At 59.0% G+C, this 17,787-nt stretch overlaps 1 protein-coding gene across 10 annotated transcripts in view; it reads left to right on the top strand.

Moving 5' to 3' along the window:
• Positions 1-16,045, top strand: part of LOC123027980 (flavin-containing monooxygenase 5-like) — a 29,912-nt gene extending 13,867 nt beyond the window's left edge. For 4 of the 10 annotated variants that reach the window (XM_044439367.1, XM_044439366.1, XM_044439365.1 and 1 more), the window contains exons 2-10: positions 3,168-3,400; positions 6,432-6,608; positions 8,566-8,754; positions 9,243-9,405; positions 10,060-10,202; positions 11,019-11,218; positions 14,023-14,375; positions 14,766-14,838; positions 15,531-16,045. In XM_044439367.1, the coding sequence (XP_044295302.1) occupies positions 6,444-6,608; positions 8,566-8,754; positions 9,243-9,405; positions 10,060-10,202; positions 11,019-11,218; positions 14,023-14,375; positions 14,766-14,838; positions 15,531-15,873 (1,629 nt within the window). In that variant the 5' untranslated portion in view covers positions 3,168-3,400; positions 6,432-6,443 and the 3' untranslated portion in view covers positions 15,874-16,045. Of the gene's footprint in view, positions 1-3,167; positions 3,401-3,793; positions 4,445-6,431; positions 6,609-8,565; positions 8,755-9,242; positions 9,406-10,059; positions 10,203-11,018; positions 11,219-14,022; positions 14,376-14,765; positions 14,839-15,530 lie in introns of those variants that run through there. The other 6 variants (XM_044439369.1, XM_044439370.1, XM_044439362.1 and 3 more) reach the window with 4 other exon arrangements.
• The last annotated feature ends 1,742 nt before the right edge of the window (positions 16,046-17,787 follow it).

The raw sequence follows: 17,787 nt of genomic DNA, 5'->3' as shown, positions 1-17,787 counted from the left end.
AGATGGCATCTTCCTGATGGCAATTTAAGGCTACTTTGCCTACACTGCAAATCTGTTGTTGCCTGTAGCCCTCTTCATTGGCCAGATCTTCTGGGCTAGATCTTCTGGGTAACTCGCTGCAGCTTCTACATTCTGCTTCACCTTGGCCTTTTATGTTATGGAGACAGCTTCTTTCCGTAAACCTCATGAACCAACCTCTGCTAGCTTCACACTTTTCTTCTGCCGCTTCCCCAGCTCACTCAGCCTGCACAGAATTGAAGAGCTGGGGCCTTGCTCTGGATTAGGCTTTGGCTTAAGGGAATATTGGGGCTGGTTTGATCTCCTGTCCAGACCACCAAAACTGTCTTCCGATCAGCAGTAAGGCTGTTGCACTTTCTTATTATTCCTGTGTTCACTGGAGCAGCACTTTTAATTTCTTTCAAGAATTTTTCCTTTGCATGTACAACTTGGCTCATTGTTTGGTGTGAGAGAGCTTTCAGCCTATCATGGCTTTCAACTTGCCTCTCCCACTGAGCTTAATCATCGCTAGCTTTTGATTTAAAGTGAGAGAGAAGCGACTCTTCCATTCACCTTAGAGGCCATTAACTGGCGTAGTTTCAATATTGTTATGTTGTAGGGAACAGGAAGGCCCAAGGAGAGGGAGAGAAACAGGGAATGGCCAGTTGCTGGAGCAGTCGGAACACACACACCTCTCGATTAAGTTTGCCATCTTGCACGGGTGCGGTTTGTGGTGCCCCAACAGTTACAATATTAACACCAAAGTACAGTGATCACAGGTCACCGTAAAACTATTGTACTAATGAAAAAGTTTGAAATATGGGAATTCCCAAAATGTGACACAGAGACACCGACTGAGCAAAAGCTGTGTGAAAATGGCGCTGATGGACTTGCTTGGTTCAGGGTTGCCAGAAACCTTCCATGTGTAGACACCCCCCCCCCCCCCCGTGCAGTATCTGTGAAGCACAGTTGAATGAGGCACACCTGCATCTTCTTTGCACGGCTCTCAAGCAACTTACTTTTGGTAGTGAGTCATCCTGGAACCCATGGCAATGGCTAGCTTTCGACATCATACTAGACTAAGATGTGATTTGCTTCCCTCTGGCTTGTTTGTATGTCCAAACCCCTCCCTGTGGCTTGTTCCAGATCCACAAATCATGACCTGAATTTGCTTTGTGAATGGCAGGTGGCAAGAATAGGCTTCTGTTTACATCCGACCTTAATTCTGGTGAGCTGGATTGCTCTGCTGCCGCCCCTGCCTGGCTACAGAAAAAAGGAAGAGTGGCTGGGAAGGAACGCGCTTGCATGGCGCTGGGACCATCGTCCACCCATCCGTCCATTGTGCGTTCCTCCCCATTCTGCTCAACTAGGCAGCCTCCTTTCTGGGGCATGTGGCCACCACTGCACGGTGCCAGCAGGTGCCGGCCTTCATCCCGCCCGGCAGCCCCGCAGGCCAGGGAAGGGCGGCCCGAGGAAGGCCGGGGAGCTCAGCGGCACTGTGCATGAACCCGAGAACCCGAGAACAGCAAATACGCGGCTCCCTGTCCAAGTGGCTTTTCAGCCAGCCCTGGAAGCTAAATTGTGTGGTCAGCAGACAGTGCGCACCACGAGGGCCTGTGCAGCGTCAGCTCTTGCCGCATCCTTCGCCAAGGCAGCGTGATCTGAAGTAAGGAGGACGCCGCTTGCAGCCACTGCCTGGTGGGACGCGGCGGCTTTCCCTCCCCTTAGTCCCCTCCTGCCCGGCCTGTTGCCTCCGAGCAGGGAGCCCAGGCCAGCCGGCTCCTCACAGCTGCGGGCTCACGCGTAGCGGGGACCCCACAGCTCCTTCTGGGCCCGGCAAGTGCGCGTCACCCAGGGCAGGAGCAGGCAGCGAGGGGGCCTCCAGGTGGCCGGCCCGGGGCAACCGCCGGGAGGCTGCAGGTCGCCCGCCCCGGGGAGCAGCAGAGCTGGCCGCGCAGACGGGCGGTTCGCGGTTCAGGCTCGGTGTCGGCTTCAGATCAATGACGGGGAAGCGGCCACAGCTCGGCTCATGGCCGGAACGACCGGATTTTCCAGGGCGGGAAATTCCAGTGATGCAGCCCGCGGGGAGGGGACTTCCCGGGCCTGATCTCCGCGCTGCAGCCCCCGCGGGGGACCGCGGCCTCCGGTGGGGCTGCGTCGGTGCGCACGGAAGAGGCGCGGGCCCTGCCCCGGCCTGGCCTGCGCATGGGCGCATGCACACGCGTGCCGGGACACGGGTCTGCGCGCGCGCGCCGCGGGCTGCGTCGAGGCTGGCGGGCGCGCTTCTCCCGTTCGCGGCTAGCTGGGATGGGGGGGTGCTTGCGAAGGAAAGGAGGAGCGGTGGCACAGATCGGAAACAGAAGGCAGCCCCGCCCCCAGTGTGGGCGCGCGCGTGCGCGTGGGGGCACAATTGCGCACCGGCTGCGCCCTGGCTGCAAGCGCTCTCCTTGTGGCTCCATGCAAGTGCTAACGGCCATCCGGAAGGCTGCGCTCTTGGGATAGCAGAGCTGATCAGTGGCTGCAGAGGCAAATACAGCTTAGAATAGACTTTATTCTCTTAATACTCCAAGAATTCGAACTAAACTCGAGTTAAGGTGCATACACAACAATCATGCCATGTGCGAGTTAAGCTTTTCTGCCGCGCAAGCAGCGCTGCAGCAGCCCTTAAGCGAGGCCCTCTGCAGCTCCGTGAGGGACCTCTTGCTTGCCAGCGAGTCGCCAGTCGGGGCTGAAGTGTCGGCCCAGTGCGCTCACACTAAGGCCGAGCAACGCCACCCTGCAGCCACCCAGCACGGGACCCTGCCTTCTGTCCCGGACTCGGAGGGCGCATCGTTTCTGCACAGACCCGGTTTCCTGCCAAACAGGCACCGATTCTGAGCCTCCATGGCCCGCGAGGTGCCCTACTGCCGGGCACCAGGAAGCGACACACCGGCAAGGGCGGCACAGCCAGTCCCGGCTCTGGTGCCCGCCACCATGCTTCCCCGTGCGTGCTCGGATCGTGTCCCCGCGCTGCACGGGACTCGCCACGAGAGAAGGCGCTTCCTTTCCACTTCTAACCTCCTCTGCCTGGGAGCAGAACGACTTTGTTGCCCGCAGAGAGTTAGGCCATGTAACAGCATGTTGTATCACCTCTTTTAAAATGTGTTCTCTCCAACTTTTTTTCATCTTAGCCGGCGACTTGGGCTGTGAGATCCTCCACAAAACAGCAGAGCAAGAGAAAAGGGAATGCTGTGATCCAACCTCCCCCAGCCTGACTTAGCTTCCTGCGCTCAGCTGTTTTTCTTTCCTCCTCTGTTGGGAAAGCGATTTGGCAGAGAGATAGGAGTGCTGGTGGCTTCTGCGCTGGCCTGCTTTCTCTGCCAAAGACTCCTTCCTCCGTGTGGTGGGACTAGAACTCTTACAGGTAAGGGAGGCTAATGTTTTCGCCCTGCCACACTCCACTTGAGAGGTAGCCAGATAGTCTCCAGCACCTGGCATTTCCTGTGCCTTTTGGATGCTTCAGTGTGCAGAGAGCTGCTGTAGGAAGGTGAGAAGGCTGCCTGCAGCGGCACCCTGCAGCCGAGGGACTTCGCCACTCCCTGCTGGCTGAGCACGCCGTGATGCCTGCTCTGCTGACTGCGCTCTTGCCCCGTGTTTGCCACCTGCCACTGGATTGCCACTCCAAGCTGCTTATTTCTCGGTGCCTGGAAACCAGCCAGCCTTTTCTCCATCCTGACCTGCTTTTGCCGAGCTCCCGTTTTCACCAAAAGCCGGACTGTGTCTGTGGGGGGGGGGGGGGTGAAAGGGTCAGGGCCCAGCAAGAGCAGGCCATGTGATCTGTCAGGCTGCCAGTGATTTAAGGACTAAGTTGATGCACCGAGACAAAAGAGGGCTGCAGAGAGACCCAGCCAAGAGCCCCTGCCGGGTTCCCTGGCCAGCTGCCCCTGCGGGACCAGGCCGGGTTGCTCTCGGTGGCGGCCTGCGGGACGAGATTCACTCCCATCAAAGGCCAGATTAATGAGTAACAACTCGTGGGTGCAGCCTGCCAGGGTCTGTGACTTTCCTGGATTGCTGCAGCCCAATCGCATGACGGTTGTTTTGCCGATTTTGCTTCCAAGTGGTTGTTTTTGGGAGTGGTAAACTTGCTTTTCCAAGGCACAGAAAAGACCTCTGAAATACTTTCGAAACGTTCCTCTCTTCGGAGTTCCGTTGCGCAAGTGCGAACAGCAGGGAGGGACCAGCAGTGCCCTTTGGAAGTTCCACTCTCTGCCCCTAAAGGGCATTCGCTCCCTGGAAGAGGGAGAGGGCTGCATTGCTTATTCATTTCTTGGGCTGTTCCCTGTTTCTGGGAACTTATTCTGTTCTATGCAAGCTCAGCGGAAGCGAGCGCTGAAGAGCCGGCCTGGTCTGGAGGCTGCCGCTCGTCCCGGGATCTGGCGCATCCGCACGGAGAGGCTTACAGCTAAAGGCAAAAGGGCTTATCACTTGCGGGAGGGGGATGCAGGCGAGCCCAGGCGGGGCATGCTGGCTCAAAGGGAGGTCTGTTGTTAGCTGGGGGGGGAGGAAGGTGCCTCTTCCCAAGGGGGGGCCATGGCCCTTCTGCCTTTCCAGGGGAGGAGGGAGGAAGACAGGCACCCCGAGGACACGCCGGGAGCGGAGAGTCGCTCTCAGTCCGGCTGTGCCACCAGCCCCTTCGCTCCCACTCTGGTGAGTGGATGGATCCACGCTGTGTCTCCGCAGCAGCCAGACTGTCCGCAGGCATCTCGGGCTTGCTGCATGTTAGTTGTTAGTTTGCAAAGGTGAAGTGGCTTCCAGCGGCAGCAAAAGTTTTGTCTAATCATGGAAGGGTGCAAGGAACTTTGTAAAGGGTTTGTATGTGCAGTAATATGTTTTGCACCATGTTTTGAAATTTTATTTTGAATATGCAAACGAGACGGAACTGCCTCCCTCTTGGTTTCCCAGTCCGTCCACTTGCATAATGCCTTAATCACACACCTGCCTGTGAAGCAACTAGAGGAGGTACTTATACAAAGTGGACTCCAGTGGGTGCTTGTGAAGAGAGGGGAAGAGAAGAGGCAAGGCACAACTGCGCGGGAATTAATGACCAGATGCCTCCTTCAGCACCTTCCCTAGCAATAATGTTCTGCCTATAATGTCTATAGCCGTGTAGTCCAGTGAGGCAGATTACTATAATTTTACAAATAAAATAGGTTGAGAATGTGCGACTTACTGCTGCTTATTTTACATAAGTATTGCTGTTATTTTACAGTCTCTTTATTATTGCTGTTGCGGTTGCTGTGGTTGCATTGCTTAGCTAGTGCCACCATGCAGCAGGAGCAGCACAAGGCACATTATGAACGCCAGGCGCTCGGACGGCCTCCTCCGAAGCTCGTTGTGAGGTGCTGTCCGGTGGCCTCCAACTCAGGGTGGCCCTTCCAGGGGACGCGCCCAGGCCCGCCGCACAACAGCCCCGCTCCGCCTCTGTGGAGTCCGGCCGGGGCTTCCTTGGAGTCTGTCCACCTCGGAGCTGGCTTTCCCCTCCTCCTCCCGCCTTCGCCTGTCCCCAGCGGGATGCTGTTCTCCAGGGAGCCCGGCCTTCTCGCGATGGGTCTGAAGGGTGACAGCCACAGCCTTCCCGGTCTTGCTTTGAGGAGGACTCTGGCTCGATGAGCTCTGGGCTGGAGCAGCACGTGCACCTCCTCCCCTCCCGTGGCCGAAAACGGCCTCCAGCCACAGTGCAGGCAGCAGGTGTGGCGGCGGGGCTGGGGGAGGCCGGGAGGGCCTGTCCGCGTCATCGGGCGCAGGGGTGACTGCAGCGTGCCCCGAATGTCCGTGATGCTTTGTCGCCTGTTGCTCGAAACCTGTCATGTCTCTTAGCCGCTGGTTCAGATTAAGATATCCATTGATAAGTGATCACATCTGGAAAAAAACGAAGCCTGGGGAAACAGTGTGGCCCCGGCAGCCCTCGAGGGCCGCAGAGCGCTTCAGATCCCCAGGCCCAAGGCTGGGAGCAGCCCCGGAGCCCCTCCCCTTGCTCTGCGCATGTCCCAGCCTGTGTCCTGCGGGCGGCGATCCGGGCACGGGCTGGTCTGCCCATGAGGAGAGCGGCGCTGGCAGCCGTGGCCGCTCTGGCTGCACAGGTCACCAGCTGGCCGCCTCGCGGCAGAAGGGCATGAGAAAATGGCCCGTTCATGGTGCCTCTTGCTCTGTGACCGCGGGCACTGTGCAGGGTGGTGCTCGGCAGGCCTTCTCACTCTGGCTTTCACACAACAGAATAGCTTGTCTCATCGCGAAGTCAAAATTGATGCCAGAAAGAACAGTTCCGGGCCCTTCTGAGGCTCCGTGGGCCAAGAGCCGTTGCCACCTCTGGAGCAACGAGCTCCGTCGTCCAGTGGCGCACAGTGCTCTTATCAGTCCGGGTGAAATGGGAAGAAATGCTCCTTTGTTCCTTCTAGCGCAGGCTTGACATGTCTGATCTTGGGGAGACGATGATGATGGCATCCAAGAAGAGGGTGGCCATCGTGGGCGCCGGCTCCAGCGGACTGTGCTGCATCAAGTGCTGCCTGGACGAAGGCCTGGAGCCCATCTGCTTCGAGAGCAGCGACGACATCGGGGGCCTCTGGCGGTTCAAGGTAAGCCTGGTCACGCAGCTCTGAAGGGCAAAGGAAGGGAAAGCCCGAGGACCGCTCCCTCGCCCCTCCCAGGGCCACTCTGCCACTGGCAAGCGCCGCTCCTGCAGCATCCAGACACGTGCCGTGCCGGCCCGGGGGCCCAAGCAGCCTGCGAGCCCCCCAAGACCCGGGCAGCAAATAGATCCGCCAGAGCGCTGGGGAGTCGGACTCAGCCAGCCAGCAGCCCCAGGCAGGCCGGTGCCCCGGTGCCCTCAGCGCTCCTGCAGACCGGTTCCTCGGGTTCCCCCGACCCGCACAGCCAGCCTGGAATGCATGCGGGCCGCCCAGCCGGCCGCAGCTCTCGAAGTAGCCGGTGAGGAGCACGGAGCCGCGGACGTGTGCTCAGAAGTGCCCGCCACACAGGTGTGTGCCCTGAGCGTGGCGTGGGTGGCAGGAGCAAAATGGCAGGCTGGGGGCATTCTCCTGGCAAGCGTCTCTGGTGTGGCCCTTCCGCCTCAGCAGGTTTCCCCGGTGGCTCCGGAAAAGCCTCTCCGCCCTGGTGACGCAGGGCGCAAGTTGGAGCCTCGGCCTTCTCCCGTTCCGCTCCCCACCGCTGCCCGTGGCACCCGTGGGTGTCCCTTGGCAGAAGAGGGGCTCCTCCCCCGGTGCAGACCCTAACCCTAACCCTCCCCAGCGGGTCGTGGGCTGCTCACAGGAGCCTTCTCGGAGGAGCACCCCGCTGGCTGGCCCTCCCACTGCTGCCGGCACCTGCCCTTTTCATGCCTGCAGCCCACCCAGCATGGGCTGTGAGCCGGCTCTCGTTTCAGCCGAGTGCAATTCTAAAAGGGCAAGGAGCCTGGAAGAGAAGCATTATTTAGTTACGCTATTCAGAAATCCTAGAGCTGGCGAGAGTTCGCTGGGGCCCTGAGAGTGATCCCACAACACCCCAAAACTCACACCTGTGAGGGGCGACTCAGTTTCCCTGCTGTGGCTTGAAATGCAGGGCAAGTGCTCCAGGCAGCTGGCATCAGTCCCGCAGGAACAAACTCTGGAAGGTTATTCCCAGAGCAGCAGCGCAGGTGGGCACAGGCCCCCTCAAAGGTATTTTTGCCTCGAGCCGTGATGGGCTGCCAAGGCTGGTGCCGGTGCTTTGGGCTGCATCCAGAAACCTCTTGGCAGCCAGTGGGGGTGCCTGAATGCTGAAAAGGCCCGGACTCTCCGTGGTGCCCCAGAAACCAGCTGGGCTGCCACATTTTGCGCTAGCCGAAATCGCCAGAGTAGGCACAGGGGGAGCCGATGTGCAGAGCCTTGCAGAAATCGAGGCCACGGGTCCCTGGCACGTGCGCTGCTGTGCCCGGTCCTTCTCCTCCAGGAAGGGGCGCACCTGGCGCATCAGCTGGAATGGTGGCAGGTCCTCGTGGCCGTGGCTGCTTGTATGCTGACCCGGGGGGGCGGGGTGCAGGACCAGCAGTGCCCTCAGGCTGCAAACACGGCCCTTCGGGGGGGCGTGACCCACTGGTTGGCACAGCTCTGGTCCTGGATTCGGCCCCTTCCTGTGAGTCAAAGATCTGATTGCTCCTCCATACCTATTAAATTCCCGTAAATCTCACCTATGATCCCCCTTGTTTGCACAGTGCCTTGAGTTTCCCTGTGCAAGAGAATTGCTTCAAATTCGGTACGCTCTCTGCATTTACCGTTTTTCTCCCCCCTTTCTTTGGGCCTGTGATGCTTTCTCAGCATTGCCTGTCTGAATATGGCCACGTTGAGGGTTTTCTTCCGCGAAGGAAAGGGCCCCTGTTATGTACTGAATTTTATCTGTATAAGCCGTCCTGAGGCCCTCGCAAAGGACGGCATAAAATATCTTAAATAAATAAATAAAATTTCCAATTGTTGGGGAACAGGCAGCACGAAAGTTTCTAGCCATTTTCGTAAGTGGCTTGAACCTGAATAACACAACCTGAAATTATTCTCCCTGCAGGAGCATCCTGAGGAGGGCCGAGCCAGCATTTACAGGTCTGTGATCATCAACACCTCCAAGGAGATGATGTGCTTCAGTGACTTCCCCATCCCCGGTGACTTCCCCAACTATATGCACAACTCCAAGATCATGGAGTACTTCCGGATGTATGCCGAGCACTTTGACCTTCTGAAGTACATTCGCTTCAAGGTGAGAGGCGTGTGGTGCAGGGCTTCTCCAACCAAAGCAGCCGGTCGCCTGGAAGTGGGTGTTCGAGTTGCACCACGAGCGGGAAGGAAGGCACCCGTGTGCCCTCGCATGGCCGCAAGCAGGCTGCTCAGACGGATGCCTGGCGGCCCATGGCAGTATGCGCGGGGCCCAGGGGCCTGGCCTTAGCGTGCCGGGAGACGTCACGGCAGGGCTTCTGCCGCCCACGGGGCTGCTCGTGGCACGGCGGCCTCCCCAGGGGGGCGCGGCGCTGCTCGTCTGCACCCGGCCCCAGCGCTGCGCCCGCGGGGGCTCGGCTCTTGCCAGGGTGAGGCCACCAGCCGCCTCCAGGGATGGAGCACCCCTGCTGCTGTGTTTGGAAAGGTGGGGGTCGATCTCTGGACGCGCCCTTTGGGCCGAACGCGGGAGACAGACGTGCCCCCACGTGGACGAGCGCCCCGCTGCCTCTCGTGTGGCCCTCTCGCTTCCAGACTAAGGTGCGCAGCGTGACGAAGCGCCCGGACTTCTCTGCCTCTGGCCAGTGGGATGTCGTCACAGAGACCGACGGGAAGCGGGAGTCATCCATCTTCGACGGAGTCCTGGTGTGCACTGGCCACCACACCAACGCGCACCTGCCCCTGGACACCTTCCCAGGCAAGGGCAGCCGGCCCGTCCGGAGCAGGCCTGCCCGGGGACGGGGGTGGGGCGGCACTGCCGGCTCCTTCGCGGCCCCTGCCCTGCGCTGGCCAGGGGCTCGGGCTGACGACGGGCAGAGCTCCCAAGGCCGGGCCTTGCCTGGGGGACTCAGGCGAGCGGCAGAGCCGCAAAGCGGGAACGCCCCTTGCACGTCCCCTGCCCTCAGAGAAGAGCATGTGCCCCGGAGGCCGGGAGCCCCCTTGCTGCCCTGACGCGGTGCAGCTGCCCTCTCGTTGCTCCCAAGGTTTGGGGGCCTCTTGCTTTTCTCCTCACCTCAGCGCTGTCTCACGCATGAACCGAAAAAGAAAAAGGAAATGCAGTGGTCCCAGAGTCCTGGCAAAGCCAAAATATTAAAAAGCAGAATGAAACTGGAGTGTGTCTCATTAATTGGAGGCCGACATCCCCGCCGGAAGGAGCAGTCGGCCAGGCCTAGAAGTGTCAGCCTGGGGTGGGGGGTGCATTTTGCTGACTGTGGCGTCCACAATCCCCGGGGCAGTTTGTGTCGCTCCACCAACCTCCCTGTTTCCCTGCAGGCAGAGGACCAGCATGGCGGCCGTGCGGAGCCCATTTCCATGCAATGGGAACCTGACTAAATTCTCCATTTGCTTGCAGGAATTGCCGAGTTCAAAGGGCGCTATTTTCACAGCCATGACTACAAGAGTCCTGACGAATTTACAGGAAAAAGAGTAATTGTGGTCGGAATTGGGAACTCGGGTGTGGACCTCGCGGTGGAGATAAGCCACACGGCAGAGCAGGTTTGGCTCTCGGTTGCAGGGGTGCCACTTGATCTGGCAGCCTTGGACTGTTGCAGGGGAGGTGGGGTGGGATGAAGGAATTCTGAAAATATTTGAAAAAGATGCATGTCAGGAGAACTTGTGAATTCCAAGCCAAACCAGGCGGGGCTGATCAAGAGGAATTGGCTGGGGCGCCGTGAGAGCCCCTTGCCGGCTCCCGCACAGATGCAGCCTCTCCTGTCTTGGGATGCTTCCGCATCTCGCGGGTTCCCATGTGAGGCTTTTGTTCTGCTGTGGACTTGCCTCCAACATGGAATTTTTAAAATCCAGGAGGGAGAAAAGGTAGACTAGATGCACAGTGCCTTTGAAAGGGCAGCTCTTTCCTCCCGAAACAGCCCTGGAGGTGCCCAGAACCTGGCTGTGCGAGTTTTAAGCTTGGATCAGGGCGGGCAGCAAAGGGCCCCGAGAGCTGCTCAGGGCAAGCATCCGGGACGGACTGACCACGCCGCTGAGTGGGGCTGGAACTGGCATCTCCCAGCCTGGGCCCGGCACTCCAACCGCGTCGCCAGGCTGGCTCGCCCCGGGGGGTGTTTCCGTGGGGCTTCCACGGGATTGCTTTGCGCCCGTGCCGCTGGGACTTCAAGACTGTGGCCGCCTTCCCAGGCAGAGCTTCGCTGAGCTTTGCCATTCCTCAGGCAGGCCCTGAGCAGGCAGGGAGGGCAACAGGTGGCCTGCGGCTGGCGAAGGAGCTGCGGGTGGAGCGGGGAACGCTGGCAGGAGCAGAGGGCCCCTGCCTGGCCGCCTGTCGCTGAAGCCGCTCTCCCTGTGCTTGGCCAGGTCTTCCTCAGCACGCGCCGCGGGGCCTGGGTGCTGCACCGCGTCGGCGGGGGGGGCTACCCCGGGGACGCGGCGCTGACCACGCGGAGCAACATGCTCCTGAAGCGATGCCTCCCTGGGCCCACGCTAAACTGGCTGGTGGAGAGCAGGCTGAACGCCCGGTTCAACCACGCGCATTACAGCTTGAAGCCGAAGCACAGGTACTGCCGGCTGGCCCTTCGCGTCACATGGCTGCTGCGCAGACGTCCCGCCGGGGTGCTCTGCCCGGCATGCCGGAACTCGCGGGGTCGGAGAGAGCGGGGCCGGTGCTGTACCTCTGGTCGCTGATCGGGCCCCGTGCCAGGGCTGGCTGCCGAAATGCCTGCCAGCCGCTCCCGGGCGGACACCGCCTCGTGGCCCTTCCTCTGCCCTCGGCCCCCATCGAATCTGCTTCGGAGCGCGAGCCGGGGGGCTTCCACTGCTTCCCGCCATGGGTGGCCGCGCCTGCACGTGGCAGGCAGTCTGCAGCTGCCCCAGGTCATTTTGAAAAAGCCCTCCTTGAGTAGCTTTTTCTGCACCGCTCAACATTTCTGCCCATTCTGAACACAGTCCAGCCATCAGAATATGCCAGGACCCCTCGTTTTCCCAACTCTAACCCTACCCTGGTGCACACCCCTAACCCTAATACAGGGCTAAAGTTCCACTGAAAAGAGGGCGATTTTGAAAAAGCCTTCCTTGAGTAGCTTTTTCTGCACCGCTCAACCTTTCTGCCCATTCTGAACACAGTCCAGCCATCAGAATATGCTAGGATCCCTCATTTTCCCAACCCTAACCCTACCCTGGTGACCTCCCGTAACCCTAATATAGGGCTAAAGTTCTGCTGAAAAGAGGGCGATTTTGAAAAAGCCTTCCTTGAGTAGCTTTTTCTGCACCGCTCAACATTTCTGCCCATTCTGAACACAGTCCAGCCATCAGAATCATGCCAGGACCCCTCGTTTTCCCAACCCTAACCCTACCCTGGTGACCTCCCGTAACCCTAATATAGGGCTAAAGTTCTGCTGAAAAGAGGGCGATTTTGAAAAAGCCTTCCTTGAGTAGCTTTTTCTGCACAGCTCAACCTTTCTGCCCATTCTGAACACAGTCCAGCCATCAGAATCATGCCAGGACACCTCGTTTTCCCAACCCTAACCCTACCCTGGTGACCACCCCTAACCCTAACATAGGGCTAAAGTTCTACTGAAAAGAGGGCGGTTTTGAAAAAGCCTTCCTTGAGTAGCTTTTTCTGCACAGCTCAGCATTTCTGCCCATTTTAAACACAGTCCAGCCATCAAAATCATGCCAGGACACCTCCTTTTTCTAACTCTAACCCAGTGGTGGCGAACCTTTTAGAGACCGAGTGCCCAAACTGCAACTGAAAACCCACTTATTTATCGCAGAGTGCCAACACTGCAGTAAAACCTGGCGCCGCCGCTCCTTTCCAAGCGTGCGCATGGCCCCTTGTGCAGTGCGATCCGATGCTCGGCTGCTGGGCGATGCTGGGGCGACTTGGCTCGTGTGCCAGCAGAGAGGGCTCTGCGTGCCTGCGGTGGCACGTGTTCGCCACCACTGCCTTAGGGTTTAAGCAAAACCAGTGAGTATCTGAATGTGTCATTTCCTGACCCTTTTTGGTCTGAGCGAAGTCTCTTTGTCAGGCAGAATGTGGGAGGTGCTTCCAGAGTACAGACCCCGCACTCCTGGGGTCTTTGTTCATTTTCATATGATGAATGTATACTTGCTGCTCGTCTGTTATGAAGGACATTGAGGTGGCTGCTTGGGCCTGAGGGGGCACTTCTGGTGAGGGAGACGTGTGAAAAGGCACAGTGCCCCCCCCCCCGCATTTGTAGTGCATTTGGAACCTGTGCTGTTGCACCACCACATTCAGGGCCTGTCCTCTTTTGGCTCTGTTGCATTTCAAAACCTTCATCTATTTCGGGATGAGCCCTAGATCCTGCCTTAGGGGCCAGAAGACCTGCTCTCTAGATCCGCTTTCTGTGTGGGTATTTTGATTTGGTGTAGTGGCATATGAAAATCAGAGGTGCTATGCCTTTTAATTTGAAGATGGTCCCTAACATGTTCCACTTATTTCCTGCGGCCATTCAGAATGACACAGTGCATCTCCAGGCCCTTCCTTTCAGTGGGTCCCTGAGAAGGGGCACTGATCTGCCCCGAAGCGTCCTGAGCAGGGACGATTTGCGCCCTCCCCTTGTTCACGTTCCTGTTGCGTGTGTCATTGCGCTGTTCACGTTCCCGTTGTTCACGTTCCTGTTGCGCTGTCCCGGGACTTACTGTGTGACTCTTCGCCCAGCACATGTGGGCTCGGCACAGCCCCTCCTGCCAGCTTTGAGGTTTCACGAGTCTGCCACGAGAGCGGAGGTGCCCTTGGTCGCCCCTCCGGCCATGCCACATCCCAGAATAAATGCTGGCCAAGCTCCTTTCCCGATGTGGCAAAGCTTGGCCATTCCCAAGTGCTCCTTCCCTAGTTAGGCAAAGCCACACGTTCTTGTTCCCCATCTCTTGAGCATTTGCCTCCCTTCTGAATGCAGCTGCAAACAAAACCGAGGCTTTCCGCACACCGTGTGGCCTCGGAGAGCCAGGCTCTGGATGGTCCGGGAGCAAGTTCAGAGCATGGAGGGTAAAACTGGGCAGCGCCTGCATTTGTTTGACTGTGCAGAAAAGCCCGGGCAGATTCAGAGCCGGAATATCCAGAACAAGCCGTTGCAAGTCACTGGGTATTGCCTGGGCCAGCCACGCTCTCCTCGGGTTGCCTCTGGGCCACAGGGAGGCCTGCCGCTTGCCCGTCTCTTCCCCTGGCACCCCAGGGTCCGTTTCACACAGCCCCTGCCATGGGCTGTGCTGCCTTCACTTGTTCCCCACGCAGCCTGCCCTTCCTGGGGCGAAGTGGAAGCTTCTGCAAGGAATAACAAAGAGCTCCCCTTGCGGTGCCGACTTCGTTTCACAGCGTGCCATTGTGGCTTACCTCTTCCAGGTTCACGAGCCAGCACCCGACCATCAACGACGACCTCCCAAACCGCATCCTGTCCGGCAGAGTGCTCATGAAGCCAAACATCAGGGAGTTCACCGCGACGGCGGCCATTTTTGAAGATGGCTCCCAGGAAGACAACATAGATGCTGTCGTCTTTGCCACGGGATACAGTTTCTCTTTCCCTTTTCTGGGGAACTGTGTGAGGGTCGTTGAGAATCAGACTCCCCTCTACAAGTTCGTCTTCCCCCCTCACCTGGAGAAGCCCACCTTGGCCATCATCGGGCTGGTCCAGCCGCTCGGCGCCATCATGCCCATCGCGGAGATGCAGGGCCGCTGGGCCACACGTGTCTTCAAGGGTGAGCCTGGTGCGCCTCCCGGCATCGTGCGTGTCGGAACCAGGCGCAGTGCGGGCGAGTCAGTGCGGGCACGGCGGCCGTGGCCCATTCCCTGCCCCGGTGCTTTTCATCCGGCTCTGTGGGCCCAGCTGAGGGCAGTGGAGCCCACGACCACCCCGAACTCTCTCCTTCCGTCGGGATCTCGGGAGCCTGGTGCACGAGACCCGCACGGCCCCATCCTGACCAGAGCGCCTTGGGAGGACTTGCTCCCTCCAGCCCCAGGGCTGAGCGCCAGTTCTGCCGGATGAAGGCTGATGCCCGCCCCAGGGTGCTTCCGGAGCACCCCTCGCCTGCACGGAGCCCCTTTCCCCTCCCAGATGCTGCCCTTCAGCTCTGCCTCTTCTTTTTAAGGCCTCGCCAAGCTGCCCTCCATGTGTGAGATGATGGCTGAGATTACGAGGATCAAAGCAGCCATGGCGTATCGGTAGGTAGGCGGGAAGCGGGGCTGCCGGGCGGCATCGGGGTGAACACGTGCCAGGCGCGGTCTGAGCGCTGCTTCCTCCTGCTGCCGTCCACGGCGAGGCCTGGGGAGTGAGGCACTGGGCCCGGCCCGGCCCGGCCCAGCCACACTGCCTGCCCCACTGCTTTGCACTCCCTGGTGTCACCGGCCTGCCGGTTCTTCTTCGAGGCCCCTTGGGCTGGAGGGGCTGGACAGGGCTTGCTCGGTGCTGCTGGCTCATTCAGCTGGGGCATTCCAGGGCCTTGGACACCCGTCCTTTTCAAAGAGGTTTTCTAGGTATGGCTGCTCGGAGGGGAGCCTGAATTAAGTTCATATGGAGCTGCAGAATGTTTAATCATGGTTGAATTCTGATTTAATACTTTCCCATGCATTTGACCTTCAAAGTTCTACTGCAATGATTGGATCTTCTCTTTTATATCAGTGTCTGGTTTGCCACACTTGCCCAGAGGGGTCCTGGGGTCCTGCCTGCCCCTCTCCCCGCTACCGGTGTCCCGGGGCACCCGGGGAGCAGTGGCTGCGGCTGCAGGAGACGCTCACTGGGCCCTGCGGGCAGCCGCACAGCTTCTGCGCCCCCCCGGGAGCGGGGGCCGTGCAAGGCAGTCATCGGCGTGGGGCCACAGGCCACCGCTGAGGGAGCCACGCTTCTTTTCCCTCAGGTACGTGAAAAGCCCACGCCACACCATCCAGGTGGACTACATTGAATACATGGATGAGCTGGCTGCTCTGATCGGAGTGAAGCCCAGCGTGACGTCCCTGCTTCTCACGGACCGCAAGCTGGCCTGGGAGGTTCTGTTTGGGCCGTGCACGCCATACCAGTACCGCCTGCAGGGGCCAGGGAAGTGGGCTGGGGCCAGGGAGGCGCTGCTCAGCCAGCATGACCGGATCCTGAGACCGCTGGCAACCAGGCCAGTGGAGGACTCCAGCCACGCCGCGGTGCCCCTGTGGCTGAAGGCAGTCGGCCTCATGGCTCTCCTTGCGGCCCTCTGCACTTACCTCTAGGTCCCGAAGGTCTGTGTGTTATGTGCCAAGCGCAGTCCAGCTGAGCCCCACCTCCCCATCCCTTTCAGACTGGTCTGGGTTTCATTTTGCCCCCTGCCCCAGCCTGCACACAAATCGCTGTGGAGGCACCCTGGGCACCTGTTCCCACGTCCTCCGATTCACGTGCAGGCTGGGGCAGGGGGCAAAAAGGTTCTGCTGCGTGGGAACCTTTTTTAATGTGCATGTTTAAAAGATGAAACACAGAAAATAAGCACCTTGGAGCGTGTCTGGCGCTTGAACCGTGTGCGGCAACCGTGCGGCTGTCAGCCCGGAGGCGCCACCGCCGGGCGGGTCAGGGCTGGCTGGTGGGGCTGACGCAGCCGGACACGCCGGGGGCCGCGGAGGAAGAGGCCACGTGGGGGGGGCAGAAGCCCTGAGCATCTGCGGCTCCGTGCTGCTGCCGGGGAGGTGCGCGCCACGGCCACAGCAGCTCATGCAGGCGACGGTTCGCAGGGGGAAGGTGCGTCTGGCCCCTCCTGAGGCTGTGGGCACTGCTGCAGTTGTGGAAGGGGTGCTGCAAGTTCCTGGCCCCCACAGAAAATCAGGGTGAACGGAGAAGCGGAAGCCCCTGCCGCTCGGTCTGTGTGTCGGCGCCGTTTCCACTGCGGAAGAGGGTCAGCGACGCCTCCGCATGGCTCTTCGGGCACCCGCAGGTCTAGCACCCCCAGAAGCTGCCTGAGGTGCAGCGGAATCCATGCGGCCGATGGGGCGGCGTTCCCCACGACCCCGAGGGCACGACAGGGGCACCGGAGGCACGGGGCTGGCTTCCTGGAACACGGTTCTGTCGTCTGGAAAAGCAGCACGCCCAGGAAGCTGCCACGGCGCACGTGCTCCCATATCCGTCCCCCACCCCCGCACTGATATTTAATGCTGGGGTGAGACAAAGAGTAGGGCAATCGGAGCTGCCGGGGTTTGAGGCAGATGCAGTAAAAACCATGCAAGGCTGCGGGACCCCATGTGGAAATTCGTGCATAGACCAGACACAGAAGACTCAGAAATTCACTTGCAGTTCTTCCTGACAAGCCTGGAAAATGTTTCGCACAGTTTACCTTTTCATTTATTCTATCATGCCTTTTCCCTTTCAAGGAACACAGAAGGCTTCCATAATTCTCCTCCTCCTTAGAAACAAGCGTACTGCAAATGAAGCATTTCTTAAACATGTGCAGAAAGTTAGGAGGCCAGACAAAAGGGCAGAGCTCAAAGTATCTAGTCTAGGTGTGAGCACAGCAAATTACAGGTCTGTGTTAAGCAATTCTTGCCTTCATGATGCAAAGTTATCATCACATCATCCAGCTTTATCTGCTTAGCAGGTTTATTCTCTCTTGAAAGAATAACATAATGACATTTTAGCCCTAGTTTGACATTTCAAACTAGGCGGTTTTCCTTTCGGGATGTCGGGGTGGCAAAGGACCGTGCACGCTGCCCTTACACGCTCCTGAGCAGGGAACACGCTTGTGAGCAAGGGGCAGTGATGAGCCTGTGCTTTGAAGTTCCGACGGAGGTGAACCAGCTGCCGGGACAGGAGTCCTTGTTAGCTCTCTGTACTTCAGTATCTCTTAGCACCTGCGTAAGCATTACTTTTGTAACCATATACCGTATTTTTCGCTCTAGAAGACGCACCTAGTTTTTAGAGGAGGGATCCATGGAAAGCTTCCTGATAATCACAGGCACATGCCCCATCACTTCCCCATGGGCTTCATTAAAAGACAGGTTGCCATTTGAAAACACACACCGACCTGTGATTAACAGCTCTCACCTGCACCAGAGGGGGAAGGCGGAGCAGGGCGTGTGCCGGCCAGGTGGTGCCAGGTGGTGCAGGCGGGCGAGCAGCGTCCTGGGCGTCGGGCACACACACATTCGCTCTATAAGACACAC

This window comes from Varanus komodoensis, unplaced genomic scaffold, assembly GCF_004798865.1.
Source record: "Varanus komodoensis strain SLA01 unplaced genomic scaffold, ASM479886v1 scaffold34_3, whole genome shotgun sequence".
NCBI classification, from domain to species: domain Eukaryota; kingdom Metazoa; phylum Chordata; class Lepidosauria; order Squamata; family Varanidae; genus Varanus; species Varanus komodoensis.
This window is presented reverse-complemented; position numbering and strand designations above follow the sequence as displayed.